Raw genomic sequence first — 20,024 nt, 5'->3', positions numbered from 1 at the left:
CAAGGACGGACGGACAATTAGTAAGAGTACCACTGCTGGTCGACTTGCGTCATGCAGAAGAGCCTTGTTATGTCACGGCACAAAGTCTGCAAGCAAAAAAATTACTTATAACTTTACCTGGTTGGTCTTGAATGGAGGCTTTTGATGCATGACACAAGACTAATAATCGTCTATTTGTGTATAGATTTGGCATATTGACTGTAGATGAAGCAAACTTAGAATTTATCATTGACATGTTACGTCCAGAGGCTTGGTAAAAAAGTGAATCCATAATATGACTAATGCAACTCTCTGTTTCCTGGGAAACCTAAAGTCTACACTTTATAGTGATTAGCACCGTATTTCTCATGCATCCTCTTGCATGGTACTCAAGCAAGCAACTTTCACGAAGCAATCAGGTTGTTAGCAGCACACTCACCACTAGATGGAGCAGCCGTTGTTAAGTGTATGCAATGTGGGAAACAGACTGTAAAGAGAAGACTTAACATTAGTAGGTATCATAGCAATCAGACACAGGCAATTATTAAGCAGCAGCTGCATCAGCCAGTGACATGTAAATAAACTCATGTGGGCAGAGCAAAGCATTTATTGACTAATTAATAAGTTAATACATGTTGAATAATCTAATGGACCACAATGAAACATGGAGGTGTTGATGTAAAGACAAACAAGGACACAAGGACTAAACTCCACTCCTTGGTGAAGGAAATTTCTGATGAACTCCACCGACTGCGTGGAGCAGAGACCGGGCTTTTTGGAATTCAGCTCAGACTACATTGATTCGCCCAAGGTCAATACTTAAACAAACTGTAAATTATGAAATTCTTACTATTTACCTATGTTTGTCCTCTGTAGTTGCGTCCCTTTCTTTATTTGCTGAAATCCATACTTTTTCAATAAATGTTAATTAAATACAACCACTGACTGTTTCTGTAGAGTTTCAGAGATAAGTAGCATGTAATTATGCACATCTGGCTAAAATAGTATGCGCTTGTTCAGTGCATGATATTGGAAACATGTATCTGATTGGATACGCATAGCTTAATTGGCAGGTCCTCATTGGTTGTTGGCCAGGGTATTCAAGTGTGCTACCTTTGAGAGGGTGCAGATGAACTCAGCTTGGAACAGGCTATGTTGAATCCGCTGTCATGTTGGAAATAACCATCTTCGTGATGTTAATGCTTTATACTGTCGAGTTTCCCTTTGCATAAACTAAAAAGAACCCGCTTCCTTTAACCGGGGATGCAACAGTTTCCTTGTTGAGATTCAATTGGCACATGCATTTTTGCGCTGAGTTGCCATCTTAGAGCAATGAGCAAACGGTCAGTGGTTGTATTTGACTAACGTTTATATAAAAAGTATGTATTTCAGCAAACAAAGAAAGGCATACAACTACAGAGGACAAACATGAGTAAAAAGTGGGTATTTCATAATATTTTTTTTTTTAAGTATTAACCTTTGGCGAATTGATGTAGTTGGAGCTGAATTCCACAAAGCCTTGTCTCTGCTCCCCTCCGAAACTTCCTTCACCATGGAGGGGAGTTTAGTCCGCTACTATAGAGATGATATAATGTAATGGAATTGTAATGTTTGTGCTTCTCTCATAACTAATTTCTGTGTTCTATTCATGTGCAGTTTTATAAACCAATTTCTGTGTTCATGCAAGTGGCTGACAATACAAATCCTCACTATCAGTAGCTGCAATTTGGTAGTACGCCCAGACCTTGTTTTGAGAACGAACGAAAGATATCTCCATTTCAAGGTCTCGGCTTAGAGAGAAGAAGCCTTGTGAGGTGTTGGTCTGTCACATGTTATGAAACCGTATTGGTCGGTCACATGAATGAAACAAAACGGTAATGATGAATTAATTAGGCTAAATCATGCAACTATAATTTCACTGTGTATAGCGCTAATATAAGACAACTGCTGGGTCTGCCCAGGCAGAGCTCCTGATTGACATGTGTACTATGGTGCATTGAGTTGGTTGGAAGCTCTCCAGCGCGCTGACAAATAAACAATGATTCATTAAGATTGACATCGAGTGTCCCTGTGTAAGAATTTCCACAACAATACTCAAACAACAGTTAGAGCTGGCACAATTACCATATAACCGTGTAACCGACGGTTATGAAAAAAGACTGTCATGAAAATAAATAACCGTCATAACCGCTTATTTTGTAATTTTTTGGTGAAATGAACAGCTGACTGAAGACAGGTGGCGGGGCATTAGTGCGGTTGAGTCCGTGGACTCTTAAGAACTTGATGAAATCAGAGAGGAAAAGGCGAAGCGAGAGGATTTACTCTGCCCAAAATCTGTCTGCATGAGATAAGCCCTTTTTTTGTCTATGACTTACTTGAGGCGTATTTGATCGAATATACATTTCGTAATGTTTAGGCTGTCACAAATGTACAGATATACTGTAAGTGGATGCACGTGGCATTCTGGCAACCTGGAAAAATGTCTTAGTTTTGCCTGTTGTTCACACGTGTATCTGTCCTCTCATTGGCTAGAATGGTCCCGCCTGATCTCGCCTGCCTTAAATCATTGAGAGCATGTATTTCCATTTTTAGAGCGGTCATCCGGCTATCTTGCCAATATAATATATCATCTTTGATGAAACTCTGTTGCTCCTTGCTGAAATGTAGAATGTTCATTCAAATGATGTTAACTGATGTGGCTCATGCAATTTAATGTAGTTTTTGTAATGTCAGTTGAATCAACAAATCACAGCACACATGATGGGTACATTTCCTGCTTTTACTTCCTGCTTTGCTCCTATGGGTACACTTGGGATGGATACCAATCCACCCATTATGACATCATTGACTAGAATGGGGACACCCAAATTATGAATTATACTTCTATGGCTGCACATGCAGTCAAGACCAAAGTAGAACATATATTTTTTCATTATTATTTATTATTTTGCTATTCAAACGGATATGACAGTGACTGCGGTCATTTGGCTGGCAAATTACCGTCATCCAACATTCCATGACAGTCACAGCCCTAACAACAGTATATTGTTTACCCTACTACTCTAAACAGTGTACAGTATAGTAGAACTAGCCTATCGGTTTTAACATCTGGTATGTATGATTTTCAACTGGAACAGCAGCAGAGATGTAAACTCAAAGAGTACCCAAGGGGAGTTGGTTGTTCCAGATCATCCACACCCATGAGCAGTTCCAAGACTAACACAGAGCAAGCTAATGTTCAGAGAGACAGGCATCTTTCTCTGTGCACCTCTGTGAAAGGGAGAGCTCAGCACTGGGAAGGGAACTCCTACCATTTGGTCTTAAAAGTCCTCTGAACACCCCTCTCTTTCACAAGCTCTCAGGCCAAAGCTGTGGCAGAGCAGATAGTGTTTTAGGAATGGGGCTAGGTAAAAAGATTCCTCAGCCATGGGGCCTATGTGTGTGTGTTCCTGTGAGCCTTATAATGGGTTGGAGAAATGCATGATTCTGCACTTCATACTTTCCCCAGCTAAACCACACACAGCACCATTTTCTAGTCGGCTCCGGGCGGTTGGGCAGACATATCCCGACACCCTTGGCTCCTTCGCTGTGGCTACCCTCCTATCGCTACAAACAGATTCCTAATACTATCATTGTTAGAGACATCGAGCATATCTTTGTCCTGCTGCTTTCATCTCCCTAAGCAGTTTAGATAACCTTGGACTGTTTGAGTTACTAAGGATTTTTATGTCATTTTCGGCACTTTCATAACTGGTATGCATTAACTGCTACTAATGAACCATGAAATTGTCCCAATAACAACATAAAGACTATTGTCAGTCAAACTCTTTTGAATAATAACAATTATTATTTTCAGAAGTTCTGCTGACTGGAAATCAGTAATCATAAATACAATAGACCAGTGTGTTGAGGATGACTATATTGGGATACTTACTGCAGCTCAGTGCGCTGTCCGTCTGTGCCAGTGAAGAGGGGATGTCCCAGAAGCTGTTGTCCCAGTCGATGACGTTGCCGACGGCGTCACAGGTGAGGGCGACCAGCTGTGTCCTGTCCATGGCGTAATCCCACAGGCGGAAGTTATAGATGGTCCCATCAAAGCTGCTATGGGACCCCAGCCTGAAGAGCCCCCCAGCCCCCACCGAGCGCCCAATCGTGTTGGAGCAGGTCTTGACACTGTAGTTGCTGTTGTAGTAGAGGGTCACTTTGCCTGTGGTGGAGGCCCACGTGAGACAGAATTGCTTCATGGTGGAAGTGAAGTCCGAGGCGTTGAGGATAGAGTCTATCAGACATGTCTCGTTACTCATGACCAGCGCCACTCCATTCTGGTTATTTCCGAAGCTGAGGGCTTCTTCACCGCTGCTGTCCTCCTGCCGGGTGTAAGAGAAGATAGTCTCCTTGCTCTTTTGGTTGGGCTGGGCTATCTCGAAGCACACGGTGAACTGCTGAAGGGTAGGTATGGTCACCGAGTTGGAGACTTGGACCACTTTGCCTGCGCCGTTGGACACTGTGACCTTCTGGTTCCTTAGTGCCACGGCAACTACAGCACACAGGTAGAAAGAAGAGCATTAGAGAACAAAGTGTTGTTCAACTACAGGCCTAAGGACTCACAACCACCTGATTCAACCAATCAAGTCATCAACTAATCATAAGCCTTTGATCAGTTGAATCAATGTTAGTGCTGGGCTGGAACAAAGACCAGCACTATGGTTCTCCTGGATTGGAGTTGGGAACCACTGCATTAGATGAATGTCAGATGTTCAGTAGAACCAGGGGCTCTAACAAACTGTACAGAACATCTTGTCTAAAGCCCGATGCGACTAATAACATACAGTATGTCTGGGTAAACACACCACTTACCTGCCATTACTGCTATACAGTCATACTCTGACTTCAAAACAAATTATCCTTTCAGCATTCAAAAGGAATGCTGAAAGGCCAATTCATGCTATGTGAATCCAAAGGCTACAGGTTGAATAATCCTCATTTGTCACTCTCCTGCTGTCTGTCATTATTCACTATTTGCATCTAACAAGACACCGTTTCCACATCATCATAATTTGACCTCAGACAGTGTTCCACAGCCCAGAGGATGAACGGTGCCAGTTAGGCAGGGACCTCAGCTTCTAACATCTCAGGCCTACCTCTTATCACTAAGATTAAATGTCAACCAGCACTCCATTTCCACATTCCCACCAGTCAATGAGGCTTTTCAACAGGAAAATTAGTGTTCTATTCCTTTTTAAATGTACATATGCTCATGCCATACTTTCTGACATTTCATTTAATGAAGCTCAGATTTGGTCGGCAGGTTTGTTGCTGTTGGCCATCCCATTGCCAGAGTGACAGCCAATTTGGAATGGAAAAACACAGCTCAGCTTTGAATGTGGTATCAGGATTTGACACAGCTGAGAGGCCCTTTTTGATATGTCCTGCAGGGCTTTGTTTGTGTTGTTGATCTCCGATCTGCTTTGCGAGCCGTACGGAAAGACCAGGGCTTACTGTGACAACGTCATATGATTCCAGAGCTCCAGGCAGGACATTGGGCTGCCAACAGGTTGAAAGCCAAGTTCAATAGGTTCGCCTGCCGGTTGGGATACCACCACAGAGCCCAAACCCAATAGGAGCTTAGACCCCAACTGATGGGTGTGGGAGAATAAAGGTTCATGTGATGTGGTGTATAAATGACTCAATCTAACTCATCTAACTCAATCTAGCTCATCTAAATCGTCTGGCGACGACAAAGGAGCCAACTAGAACCAAGCATTGTGGAAACCTCCCAACGCCGGTTTTCCTTAGCCTCCCTGGTGTTTCACAGCAAGATTGCTTGCATAATGCAAAGCATACCATGTTCCAACATGGCTGGCTGAAAATCTCTCACAGTAAAATGTTGTGAAAATGTTATTGAATCATTTGAAGGCGTTGGAAAGCTACGGTACCATTCCCTGACACTTCATTCACACTTGGACTCGTTGTGAATAAGAGGTTCTATTCATGCTGGGAGAGATTCGAATTGATTAGGCCATGTGAAGGGATAATGTGGTGGAGGAGCTATGTGTTATTACGTTTAGTGTACCTCTTTGATGTGGAGGGTTTATGGTGCCTAGATAAAGGCTGGGACTAGGATTCTATAAACTGAACATAGACTAAACACTATAAAACACTCAATTTTATCATTCACTCACCCTGTCATTGGTTTCTCTGACTACTATATTGAGAATTCAAAATTATTTTATTTTAAGTCGCCTGTGCTTATTAGAGTCCTTTATATATGAGAAAAGGGAACTGAATATTTTTGAAGGGAGACGCACATCATTGTGTCAGGAATAAATAAAAAAAAGGTGTAATTGTGAAGTTAGCATAGTGGATGGAAGACATGTTTGTCCTGAGCCATGTTGATGTTTGGTTAGTAGAAGGGCGGAGATGTTTGATGCTTGCGTAATGTTTCTTTGGGGAATGACTTATAAATACCATGAAGCTTACAGTCATAGGACATGGCTAAACCTTAACATCTAAATAAGCATGTTGAAAATAGAGAAGAAAATGTAATGTAAAAACATTCAAACTACAAACATAAGAAGAATCATAATAATCATAATAAACTTAACAATCAAGATAACCATAAAAATATACCTGTAAAAACAGAAGCAAGTAAACAGAAAAGAAAGCTTGCCTGCTTTAAAACATACCTTGCCTGTAACTGACACTGAATCCTTTCTTTTGGACGCTAAAGTCTGAGTTAAATGACACCTCCATCACATTGCCGGTGGAGTTTAGCGTCAGTCCGTTGGCTGTTAAGCCACAAAATTTAACATCTTGGTTGCCGGTGTTGACAATGATGCGGTCGTAGATGCACCCAAGGGCCTCCTCAAGCTCAAAGTCGAGGAAGGTTATTTGCACAATGAATCCAGCTGGAGCCTGCAGAGTCCACTTGCAGGCCTGACTACTGGGGTAATCTTGGGGGTAGCAGGGGGAGGTGAATGCACCCTGGGAGTCCTTGAGCACCACAACGCAGTTGGAGTTACTACAGCTCAACACTGCTGAACCAAAAACAGGGACATGTTGTCACTACTACACCCCAGGACAGGAAGACACCAGGAGACACCAGGGGACACCAGGACAGGACAAGGGACAAGTAAGGCAGTGGAGGAGGAGTCAGGTCAGTAGTGCAACAGTGCAAGGCCAGGTAATAAGGTCAGAGGTCAGAGAGACTGTGTTAGTGGACTAGTGACAGAGTCAGACAACAGGGACCATCTCAGGTTTAGACTCACAGGAGACTTCAATTAGGAGTAGCAAAGATTCAAGAGTAAGTCAGTGGAAAAAGCTACTCACACTACACATGCAGTTGAAAAATGTATGTTGAGATGATAAAATACCAGAGGTATGATTTATAGGTAACCTGAAGACTATGCGCAGAGAAAATGTTTAAGAGGCTGGAAAGAAATCTTCACTCAGAAAACAATGACTTCTGTTTACCCAGGCCAGTCTAATATGTGAGCCAAAACCATTGCAAACATTGGAGTGGGGCAGAAACATTCAAGAGCAAAAACCCACTGCGGAGCAATTAAAGTTGGTCAAGTGGCGTTCTTGATCGGCATCCAACACAAAGTACAAGACCGCTTATTCTATTTAGCATAAACAAACAATAAATGTGAATAAAAATGAGAGCGGTCTGCAGACATCTAAACATAAGCGCAACTCAAACAAGTAGTACAGTCAGAGAACACATAAAGCCTGCATAATGACGGGATCTCTTTCAGAACTGTTAACAGTCATTTAACTTGGGTATGTAATACAGTCTTCTAGAACTTTAATAAGACAGAATTAAGTTCCGCAATCTCAATATGGCCAGTAATCGTTTTTGTCTCTTCTCCATAAGCTTCCTGATCCAACTTTTGAACTTGATTGTGAGCAACAGTAAATCTTCTGTAACTATGTCTTTCTCTATGAAATGTCAGTAAAATTTGGATTACACATCAAAAGCCAAACCCTGGACAAAACCCATACAATGGAAATCAGCAGTGGTTATGTTGGGTGTTCTCGTTTGCTCGCCTAACTCTCTGATCCTGGTGGCTGATGGCTTACAGGCTGGAACAATGCTACCTTTGCGGTGTCATTTCTCTACAAACTGAATCAAATCAGGGATCAGGAAACCTGGATGGCAAAAATCCAGAGAATTCTACCCTTGGAGAGGGTCGAGGGAATTCTCTATAACAGTAAGAGCAAAATCTCCAATTACTGGAAACAATTCCTACCAAAACCACACGTTTTTGTTTATCGCCTGATCCAGGCCAGAGTTGTCCTTGCTTCAGAAAATCGACTCATTAGAAGTGTTATGCACCCCACAATGGATGGCTGATGCTGGGTCAGATTACAGCCTGGTCCTCCTGTGGCACTGTTATACCTGCCAACATGTGCCCTCTTCTCAGCTGAGAGGGTCAAGAGAGCCCTAAAAACTAAATCCACTCACTCAGGCTGACCGAATTACAGCATAGAGTGGCTGTTCCTTGTCTAAAAACACCTCCTAATATGTGAGGCCTAGTCAAAGAAAAAAATATTACTGCCAACAACGTCTCAAGCATTCTTATACATATCACATGATAGATAATCATGGCAGACTAGCTTCAGAACCTTGTACCTTTAAAGGTCAACTGCATCCCACATCTACCTGTCATCTAAATATGAAGCTGACTGCAAACACTATCCACTTGTCTTCTTTTTTTTTTTATCCATTGAAAATTAACAAATGATACTAAGTAACAGCCACACGTATCTACAAAATAAACACATATTGATACAATTATAGTGCTTCAAGTGAAAGATATTATACTCTTATGGATGTAAGGGATTACCAAACAGTCCAATTAACGTCCTAAACATAATTGAATGTGGCATACTGGCGCTGTGCACTGGTTTCATTAGGAGTATTTGAGTGAAAGATTAAACGCAGAGCGAGCGAGAGCCCCTCTCATTTGCCTCTATGATTCATCAGGGTCATAATCCTGGGCACAGTCCCAAAAATCTAAGATAAGTGACGTAATAAAGTGGCTGGGTATCTTTTTTTAACCAGTCAGAATAGCTAGTGATTTACCAGCTATGCCCAAACAGAGAGAAATACGAAGGATGACATTGGGTATTGTGATATGACTTTAAAATGGCACAAACTGCTACAAAGGGACAGTGAGATGAACAAACACTGGCGAGGAAGTAACACCAATGCAAATGATGATCGTGATAGCCATCGATAGGAGACATGTAAAAAGGGAATTAAGGTTACAATGGCGCACATTTGTGAGCTCAGGAGTTGTGGTTGGGTTTGCAAAACGGTTTCTAGATTGATCTCAGGAGAAACAACCAAGTTCTTTGCCTCATTGATGACAGACCGGTATTTTTTACGTACTTGCCATAACAAAAGCGCTTGTAGGTAACTGTTTAGTGAACGCAATTGTCATGATGACAAGTATGAATTATTTATTCAAATGTTTAAATGCTATGAAATTCCATTATTTCTTTCGTAAACCAAACATAAACACATCTAAATGTAAATGTTGTTCTTAAATAAAGGAGATAAGTCCCAGAGGTATTTAATCCAACAAGTATTAATGATTTATCCTAGCAAATTTACTCTCAGAATGTAGGTTTGGTATTTTCTGTGATTCCAATTGCACAAAGCAATTAGCCTCAGTATCTAGCTACACTGTAGGTTACATTATGTGGGATCCCCACATTTCTATGTAATAGAAGACTGGCCTCTGAGAATCATACAACTTTAATAAAACATTTGACAAACAGTATCAGTGTCACGTCCTGACTATGGTAAGCTGTTATTTTCTATGGTAGAGTAGGTCTGGGCGTGATAGGGGGGTTTTGTAGTTTAGTTTTTCTATGTTGTTATGTTCTAGTTTTGTATTTCTATGTTGGGCTTTGTTTGAGATGATCTCCAATTAGAGGCAGCTGGTCATCGTTGTCTCTAATTGGAGGTCATATTTAAGTTGGTGTTTGTCCCACCTGGGTTTGTGGGAGATTATCTTTGAGTAGTGTATGTTTCACCGCTGCGTCACAGTTTGTTGTTTTTTGTTAGTTCAGTTTATTGTTTATGTATTGCATAGTTTCACGCTGAAAATAAAATGTGGAACGACACACACGCTGCACTTTGGTCCGCTCAGTCTTCTTCCTACGACAACCGTGACAATCAATCAGCTTTATTTCCACATGTCATGCCAGCACTTGAATAAAATTAAAATACGACTGAATTAGAAAAGTAAAAAGTGAGTCAACATTAAAATACTGATTTTGGACAGTCTTGGAACAAGCACAACTGCAAGGAATAAAGGTAATTTGTTTTATTACCCTTCGCTTCTAAATGTACCACTTAGCACGTTGGCAAGTCTGAATCTTTCTTGATTCTGCCACCAGTAGGGAGTTCTAACACAATGGTTTGCCATAAAATGAAATACCTGGATCCACTATGCTTTGAACATGTTTTTTTTCTCCCTTTTTCCATGTTATGAGAATAATATGAATCATAAGGCTTTAACTAAACTAATGCAAAACAGACACTCCATGTAATTAAATCATGTTATTGAAAATGTGAACACATGTTGGAGAGTGTGTCAGGATGTCCCGACGAACCATCTGTTTTACTTCCACAACATCAAAAAGAAGATACATTAAACAACGAGTGATTCCTCAGAATATGACATAACATAGACAACAAGAATACCAACAGAACTGTGGTTGTGCTGCTGTGGTTCTAATTAAGTGGAGTCAACTAGAATCCCTCCCAACAAAATGGTGGCATTTTCATAACATTTGGCAGGGTCCAGAGAAAAAACAACAGCATGAACGAACTCCCTTCACGCTAAGGAGTTGAATAAACAAGTAATGGGATCAACGTTTGACAACTGGTCTGGGTCTGTGTTTGTGTGTGTGTGTGATGCTGTCAGCCACTGGTGTGGTGTGGTGTGTGTGTGGTGCGCAAAAGGAAAAACAACATGCCAAATGATGTTTACTCAGTTTGTATGTCAAAAAGAAACACTAGAAACACTAAGCCCTGACCGCTGCTGAGGGACTGACCAAGCCCCTCTGTACTCACATGGCCCAGAGGACACACACATCCACACACACTAGAAACACTAAGCCCTGACCGCTGCTGAGGGACTAACCAAGCCCCTCTGTACTCACATGGCCCAGAGGACACACACATCCACACACACTAGAAACACTAAGCCCTGACCGCTGCTGAGGGACTGACCAAGCCCCTCTGTACTCACATGGCCCAGAGGACACACACATCCACACACACTAGAACCACTAAGCCCTGACCGCTGCTGAGGGACTGACCAAGCCCCTCTGTACTCACATGGCCCAGAGGACACACACATCCACACACACTAGAAACACTAAGCCTTGACCGCTGCTGAGGGACTGACCAAGCCCCTCTGTACTCACATGGCCCAGAGGACACACACATCCACACACACTAGAAACACTAAGCCCTGACCGCTGCTGAGGGACTGACCAAGCCCCTCTGTACTCCCATGGCCCAGAGGACACACACATCCACACACACTAGAAACACTAAGCCCTGACCGCTGCTGAGGGACTGACCAAGCCCCTCTGTACTCACATGGCCCAGAGGACACACACATCCACACACACGCACGCATGCAGACATACACGTTAAGATCCACATCGACACACGTACACATTTAGACCCACATCGAAGTATCTCTTTTTCAGTTAATGCAGGTTATGAAGTAAGTCAATGAACATAATTACTACAACTGATTGCTGCCAATGTGAGAGTCAACTATAGCTGGCTTCAGCACATCGTGTGCAGCAACTCCTGGAAAGTAATTTTATGTTAAATAAAAAGGCATCTTTGTTTTCAATATTCAAAGTCTCTTCCATTCTGACTGGCAATGTGTTCAATAATTGCGGGTTTCAAAAAGTGATTGTGTACAGTACAGAATTTAAAAGAGCAACATTTGCATACATTTAACTTTCAAAGAGATGGGAATCTGCATTTCCATGATTAAAAGCATTCTAATCTTAATGAGACATTAACATAAGAACACAAAACCCCATTGTTACTGTATAAACCTGAAGACGCTGACCTGTAATGAAATTCGTACGGTGTTGTTGCTGCAGCATGACTGAAATGTGAAGGGCGATGAAGGTCAGTGAAGAGAGTGCCTAAAAAACAGGGTTTGATCAGAAAGCTCCTTTGAGAGGCGGCAGGGCAGGCTGCAGTGGGATGGTGCCAAGGGATGGAATGCCAGATACGCAGAGACGGGCAGAAAGGGGCTCAAACATTCACTGATTCTCCCACCGCCTAAAAATAGACTCTTTCAGATAGAGGACCTCTGAGGAAAGTTTAATCCTCCAGATTACTCGGTTGCTCTCCTGGTCTCCTGGCAGCACACCTGGGATACCTGTATCTCAGCTGGTCTCTGTCCCGCCCCTGTCTTTCATGAGAGGGGTAATTGAGTGGGGGAGTGAGGCCCATGCAGTTTAATCACATATGACCCCATCTTCTTAACACACGGGAGTTGTGCTGCTGTAACATGGCGGAGCACGGAACAGCTCTGCCAATTTGTATTTTGTTTTCAAAGGTCTGCTGAGACCATAGCTCATCACCAGGAACACACCCACGCATGTTATGACAATGTCAAAACTTTAACATAGCGTAGATCATATTTTGTGGAATGCCAATTGATGGGGGGGAAACTTGACATTCTGTTCATTTGTGGTTGTAAGAAGTGTCCTATCACAATTAAAATACAACAGAAATGGGAGTTCTCTGCCGTGTGGTGCCAGACACCCATGTGGATTTAATCATAAACTGTTGACATGTCTGAGTCAAAATTCCTCTCTTGATGTCCTGCTTAATAAAGGAACTCTATTGACATTTTCCTTGTATCTTCAATTTTATATTCTTTTTTTGTGAGTATATATCTTTCTCCCCTGTTTCTTGTGATAGATGGTATATATTTAATAGTCAAAATGTGGCAGTATCTTATGACAATAATTGTTTGCGAGTTGAGATCACTCTGTTGATTCTCTCTCTGGCACCAAAAACACTTTAAAAAAGGCCCCGTTTCCCGGCACTGAATCTCCTATGATCCAAGCCTTATCTGAAAACCAACCAGAACTATAAATGTCTCTGCTTCAGGTCTGCCTGCCAATACCAACCAACACAGCCAGCTATGACATGTAACAAATAGAAAAAAGACTATGCTTTCTAAAATACTACAGAACACACAGAACTGCATAAAATACCCAAGTCAGTCAGACTTACAACATGCAGGAAAACAATGTTTTATCTCCTAGGTGTGAGAAGTGGTGTGAGCTTTATAAAGCCGGAACTGGACCAGAGTGGAGACCTTTTTCTGGCTTCAACAGGGCTAGCTCGTGTGGTAAACACATTAGCCTAGACCTACAGACATGCTGAGCCTAAAGACTCTTAGCAGAACATCCAACGGCACTCTCGGGAGAAATTATATTTTGTCACGTGTTTGTTTTTTTGCTGTCAAACATCGCACGTGACAAAATGAAAACGCACTAAAGCAAAGTCATAAACATTTTTATTTGTCATTTGGGAAACATTCACCCTGTTTCAGAGTCTGTTAGGGTAATGAAACACATATTTAAATCCCCTTTCGGGATTACCTGGTGGTGATAAATAAAAAAGTGTCTTGTCATCGCGGTTTAAAGTGACACTATCCAATACTGCAGAATGACTGCATTTATCCATCACGGGTACTGCCACAAGTATTTATCCAAGACTTAACTGCCCATGTACTGTAAGACATTTCTTTAGATATCATCACTGTCTTGTGCTTTCATGGAATCTACAGTACTTGTATATCAGTTATCACCAATGAACGGATTAATGAAGGTAACACCAATGTTTCTGCCCAGTGCATAGTTTGACTTGCAACAAAGTTTTAAAATAGGCCTGATAGCTACTGGTAACAAACTACTGTACTGTGGATAACAATTGCCTTTCGGTGTCCAATCATTCTGAAGGTGCATATGTAAAACAATGACTGCCAGTGTTAACCGAAGCAACGAACATGAGAAAGCAGAAGCGCAACAAGCACAATCATTGAAACAGAAAAAAAGACATAGAATGAAAGGAGGGCAATGTTGAGAGAAAGCAATGGTATACAGTTTAACAATCATAATGAAACAATCATAAATCAATATCCATTTGTATTTTTTTTCTTCAGGAGGCATACTATTCAAAACATAAGAAAACACAAGCGACGCCAATAGTTGAATCAATGTGTACCTTGTCTTTGCAGGGACATCCACAGCAGGGCAACTGGCAGGACGTTACGGAACTTCCATCGCCACCATCCTCCACGGATGTAAGACTCCCTGTCAATCACCAATCACAATTAGGACGGAGACATACTGGTTATCGTCTTATAGTCGTACACATGCAGTAACACAAATGACATAAATACACACACACGTACAGTATCTTTATTCATACTGATGGGTCTGCAATTTGAGTCCACTTTGAAAGTTTGAATTATGTATTTGTGGTATGGAAAGATATTTTTTCTGCACAAAGAGGGACCACAGCGAAGCAGATGCAGTTTTGTTATATAATTGTAAATAATTATCCCATGTCAGTTGTAATGACTTCCAGAGTTGGACAGCACCCGTGGTAAGTATCCGACAGACTGCATCAGTGTGGTGGTTCATTCAATGCTCCTTGTTTGGATTTAACATGAAAATTGTATTATAATAACGAAAGGGAAAATACACCAATTACTGTTATTAGCCATGCCCATAATAACCAATGTGGCTGTTTTGATCTCTGGGTACATACAGTATATGCAACCCCCTTGCCTGTAGACTTTACATTCCAGGAATATCATTCAATTAATAGATAAAAGCTGTGTCTTTAATATTTAATAAATAAATAAAACAATTACATCTGAAATGTCCACATTGTCTGAGAGGAGTTCACCATCGATATATAAAAATGTATACACAAGTCAGTCAGCATAAATTCACTGAAATCTTATCTAACATGAACGGAAGTGAATTCAATAAATCACTAACAAAACAATCAAACAGTACAAATCTAAACCAGGTTCACAGCAAGAATACAAAATGAAAAATGCAATGTGATGGGAACAGAGAAGAGAAAAATAGCAAGCAGAGTCAATCCATTCTTCTTAACACATTTTTATTGCTGGGTCTCTGCTGTCCAGATACTGTACATCGATGTGGGGTTATTACAGAGATACTACAAAACCAACCTCTTGTCATGTGAGGATGTTTCTCTTTGGTTTCTAGTTGTCATTTTTCTCTGAATTCACACGTGACCCATGACCCCATCTGAATCTGCTTCTCAATCAAGAGTCATTTTAACATTTCTGTATCACCTCATTTTCTAACGTTCTCCCAATCAACTCAAGGCCACACAAACAAACCTCTCAGTCAGTCAGGAAATTACAGTATACTCCAAACCCAAGTAATTTCACAGAGCTGGGTTAGCTACTATTAGCTACTCATATGGTTGAGCTGCTGTGGGCCTAAACTATAATGGACAGGATGGAGCATCTGCCAAGAGGCCCTGTTCGCCTCCTCAATCTTGGAGAGGAATGGGCCTCCTCTGTTAACTTCCACTACACTGAGCGATACTCTATCTGGACGGACTGTTTTTCCGCTTCACCAAACACGTCTGGTCTGGGCTTAATTGATACCAATTACTCTAGGTGTTGCCTGAGCTCTGGGTGGTGCTGGAAGAAGATTAAAAATAACATTTCAAAGCTTCTGTGAGTCTTTCTATGTTGCATTTTCTCAGTAGGCAGTAGGTATCACCCATTGAATGATTCCTCAAGAGATGCATTCACTGTAGTCACGGGATAGTAATTTACTGACATCAATGTGATCCTGGTGACTCAGAGCATCTTCGCAGCGACAGCATCAGATTATGGAAAAATACCAAACCCTCTCCCTCGCTTCCATGAAGACTTTAAATAACATCATTATATTCACAAAATTCACTAAACTTGACCCACTGTTGTTTTGTTCACTGTGTGCCCTCCCAAGTTCACTGCGTCCTAACTCAAAGCCCTGCCGGGGAACTCACTTAGACAAGATGATGAGTATCGCAATTCAACTTCCTCGCAAGCAGAAGGAGCACCGAGAGAAGTGATATGGAGTATATATAGGCCAACCACACAAAGGACATAATCCCTGGTCATATTTTATTCAGACAACAGTATTTTGCCTCATTACGTTCATCATGGCTATCAGGAAACAAAGATCAAGAGAGGTGATCTCATCAAGAGAAGGAAGGAAAATCTTATCTTATAGTCATTCAGAAGACAATACTCAGTAGTGAAGAACTGGCGTGTTTACGACTCCACGACCTTATAACTCCACGACCTTATCTCAAAGGACAGTCAATATTCTTTTTAAACAGACTCAGTATAAACAGTATACATATGGCAAAGTAGACTATTCAAATTTCACACAAAAAAAGCCAAGTATATACTTTCTCATAATTCTAAAGTCATCCATTGTTACTTTGACTATTCAAATAGTAACTAATATGGTTATTGGAAATGATTGGATATGATTGTGTGTTGTACAAAGGAAGGAAACCTCTAAAATAAAGTTGACATTTCTAACAATCCCCTTTTTTAATTTAGTAGCCTAAACAGTCGAGTAGACAGTAGCCTTTTCAAATGTAGAAGAAAAAAATAAGGAAGTGAATTACATCTTTACACATATTTTATAGCATTAGGCCTAGAGAACAAGACTCAATTAACTGCTTGCTTATTACATTCATTCATGCAATTCCTGACATTAGAGAAAAAGTGTTCTTTGTTGAAAGTTGTTTCTCTCAAAATATGTAAATATTAATGCAAAACAAGCAGAGAGAGGTCAGTGCTTTGGGTCCCATGGAGAACACATAAAGACTGATTCATCTGATGGCTAGGGTGGATTTTCATTGTACGTACGTCCATCAAACCCATTGACGCCAGGCCCTCATAATAAAAAATGGCCAGTAGTAACATAGATGAAGACGGTATTGTCAATATCCAAACTAGTAGGAATACATGTTTAGAGTGTACTTATAGTAGAGAAGACTGGTTGGACAAGAGTCATGAACCATCTTCAGACATATTCATTATGATAGCTAAACGCCTGTCTTTCTCACCCTTCACAGGGCTCTCCTTTGAGGATGCCTTATAATGGTATAGTGTCATCACTGACGTCTGGGTCTCAGGATATGAGAGCCATCAGATCAAGACTTTGATTTTTAATTAAATCCTCCAGTTTATTGGAGTGACTGACATCAGCCACCTGGGGCAGGTATTGGCTTTTCATCTTCTTTTCAACAGATTCCCTATGACTTCATTTCACATCTCTTAATATTTGCTGTCCTGTCAGAGAAGTCCCACATTGAGGACCTGGTGGAACTGGCTGGAAGTTGTGAGTTTAGTCTGTAATCGTTCAGTTTACATCACCTTTTGGAACACATTCTAGGGTTGTGTAACACCAGTGAAGAACATTATAAGAACACTCTTTCAACAGCAATTTCTCACATGCTGATTACACTTCAGAAGACAACACATGTCATTGTATAGTCTTTAGGAAGATACAAAATCTGGTAGAAATGATATTTAAAAAAAAAGTGGTATACATCAATACAGCATCCAGAGAGATGAGGAAATAATACGAATTTCACTCATTTGATTGTTCAGTAATGTCAGTAGTGTGTTCAGTAGAGCTAGGCGGAAATCCATGTTAGTGAAAAAGCTGTTCTCTATAGTGTTAGCAACTTTCACTTCTTCTAAAGTAGTTGAGTTTACTTTGTGTCATAATCATGTAGTTTGCATTTAGCATGTAATACTTTACCATGTCTTGAGTGCTATTGAACATGAATTTATGAAAACCCTATAGCAATATGGCCAGCGGCGTTACATTAGCAGTCAAATGGGTTAACTATACAGAACAAGTTGTTGACTGTGTTTTGAAAACATTATGACCACCCTCAAAGTCAATAGGCTAATTAATACCTTTAGTAAATAAACACAAAGTGTAGCAATGTAACATCCATGAAGTTATCCTCTGGTCACACTCAGAACAATCTCTAAGACAATGAAAAAATCAAGCATTGACAATAACGCCATGAGCAATCCATTTTTTTCAAAACTTACATTATCTTATTGGAGAGGGAGCTGGTCTCCTTGAAGAATCATATTATCTCCTCTCCTGTCGTCCGACTGGAGTTTGCGATTTTGGAAAACTTTTGTAAACTTCTTCAAATTCGTGACACGCCGACGTTTGAAAACTTAATTCAGGCAATCACAATTCAGTGTATAAACGCTAAACACGCACTTATCCCAAAGTCGAAACTCAAATCGATTGATGAACCTTTTCCCCGTCCCGCAAGATGCTTGAAACAGCAGTAAAGCTGTTTTACCGTTCAGGGCCGTGTCCTTGCACACAGCTAGAGGACGTTCTCTCTCCCTCTGGCGCCCCACCCTCAACTAAAGCCAGGCAGGCAAGTCCCAGGGGTTAAGAAAATGTGCTCAAAATGCTACAAACCCATCCAGAATTCTACAGCAGTTGCTTCTCCACCACACTGTGAAAATTGACAAATTGGACATTCACAGATTCCACACAATTAGGTCCCATGATAATTATTTTATTCTGTGTCTGTGACACATACTGTTGCAGCATGGACTGACAGACATGCCACAATGAAAGTAAACATTCTTTAAAGGGGTAATCTGCGATTGCTACATATATTTTTTTACTTTTAAATTCATAATACACGGAGTAGTCAATATTGAGTTGCACCCCTTTTGCCCTCAGAACAGTCTCAATTCGTCGGGGCATGGACTCTACAAGGTGTCGAAAGCGTTCCATGGGGATGCTGGCCCATGTTGACTCCAATGCTTCCCACAGTTGTGTCAAGTTGGATGGTATCAAGAATAGTGGTGGACCATTCTTGATACACACGGGAAACTGTTGAGCGTGAAAAACCCAGCAGCTTTGCCATTCTTGACACACTCAAACCGTTGAACATCGCACCTACTACCATACACCATTCAAAGGCACTTAAATATTTTATCTAGCCCATTTTCCCTCTGAATGGTACACATACACAATCCATGTTTCAATTGTCAGAAGGCTTAAAAATCCTTCTTTAACCTGTCTCCTCCCTTCATCTACACTGATTGAAGTGGATTTAACAGGTGACATCAATAAGGGATCATAGCTTTCACCAGGATTCACCTGGTCAGTCTATGTCATGGAAATAGTATGTTCCTAATGTTTTGAAGAATATCTTATAAATGCTTAAGGAGCTTAGTTCAACTGTCTAACACCATCAGAACCCAAAACCCCAAAAGTTGTGTTATAGATCTGTCATTCTCATTGAAAGCAAGTCTAATTGGCATTCTATGTGCGCTAATTCTATGCTTCCCGTTCTTAAGTTTTTGCCTGTTTTACATTACACCAGCTTCAAACAGCTGAAAATACAATATTGTTGGTTATGGAAAATATATTTCACAGCGGTTTAGATGGTACAATGATTATCTACACTATACTTGCTTGTTTTGCCACATAAACTGAAATTAACTATTAGAATTTTAGCAACCATGAAATGGCGGAGTGATTTCTGCATAGTGCATCTTTTATGGAATCTATTGTGACATTGAACTGAGGGAGGACAGGACTGAAACAAGTTCCTGCATAGTGGAATTTAGTATGTAGGCCATGAATGAAGTAATTTGCTTTCAATGGCAGTTTAGAATGATCTTCCTTTGAGATAACAGGGTTGGATATCTGAATTCAGCCTGGTCTCATAGACTAGATGTAACATAGTAAACATACATCTGGGACACTAAAATTAGTACGATATGTTATGTTTGGTTACATAAGACAGGTTACTTAAAGCAAAAATGAAAGCAGGGTGGTTGGAGGGGTGTCTATATAACGTGAACGTCTAGCAATCCAAATTTGATCACGGATAACTTTATAATTTTAGCTAATTATCA

The 20,024-nt window shown here is 40.8% G+C and overlaps 1 protein-coding gene across 7 annotated transcripts in view; it reads right to left on the bottom strand.

Moving 5' to 3' along the window:
* Positions 1 to 18,523, bottom strand: part of LOC106607820 (adhesion G-protein coupled receptor G6) — a 59,684-nt gene extending 41,161 nt beyond the window's left edge. For 2 of the 7 annotated variants that reach the window (XM_082976884.1, XM_082976881.1), the window contains exons 1-5: positions 18,177 to 18,523; positions 14,276 to 14,364; positions 6,666 to 7,016; positions 3,914 to 4,516; positions 419 to 466 (exon numbers count right to left, since the gene is read on the bottom strand). In XM_082976884.1, coding sequence (XP_082833010.1) covers positions 419 to 466; positions 3,914 to 4,516; positions 6,666 to 7,016; positions 14,276 to 14,364; positions 18,177 to 18,178 — 1,093 coding nt within the window. In that variant the 5' untranslated portion in view covers positions 18,179 to 18,523. The remainder of the gene's footprint in view (positions 1 to 418; positions 467 to 3,913; positions 4,517 to 6,665; positions 7,017 to 14,275; positions 14,365 to 18,176) is intronic. The other 5 variants (XM_014205209.3, XM_082976882.1, XM_082976883.1 and 2 more) reach the window with 5 other exon arrangements.
* Between the last annotated feature and the right edge of the window lie 1,501 nt (positions 18,524 to 20,024).

The sequence above is a fragment of the Salmo salar genome, chromosome 06 (assembly GCF_965601325.2).
Source record: "Salmo salar chromosome 06, fSalSal1, whole genome shotgun sequence".
Lineage (NCBI taxonomy): Eukaryota > Metazoa > Chordata > Actinopteri > Salmoniformes > Salmonidae > Salmo > Salmo salar.
Note: the sequence above shows the minus strand (reverse complement) of the source record. Positions and strands in the feature narration are given on the sequence as shown.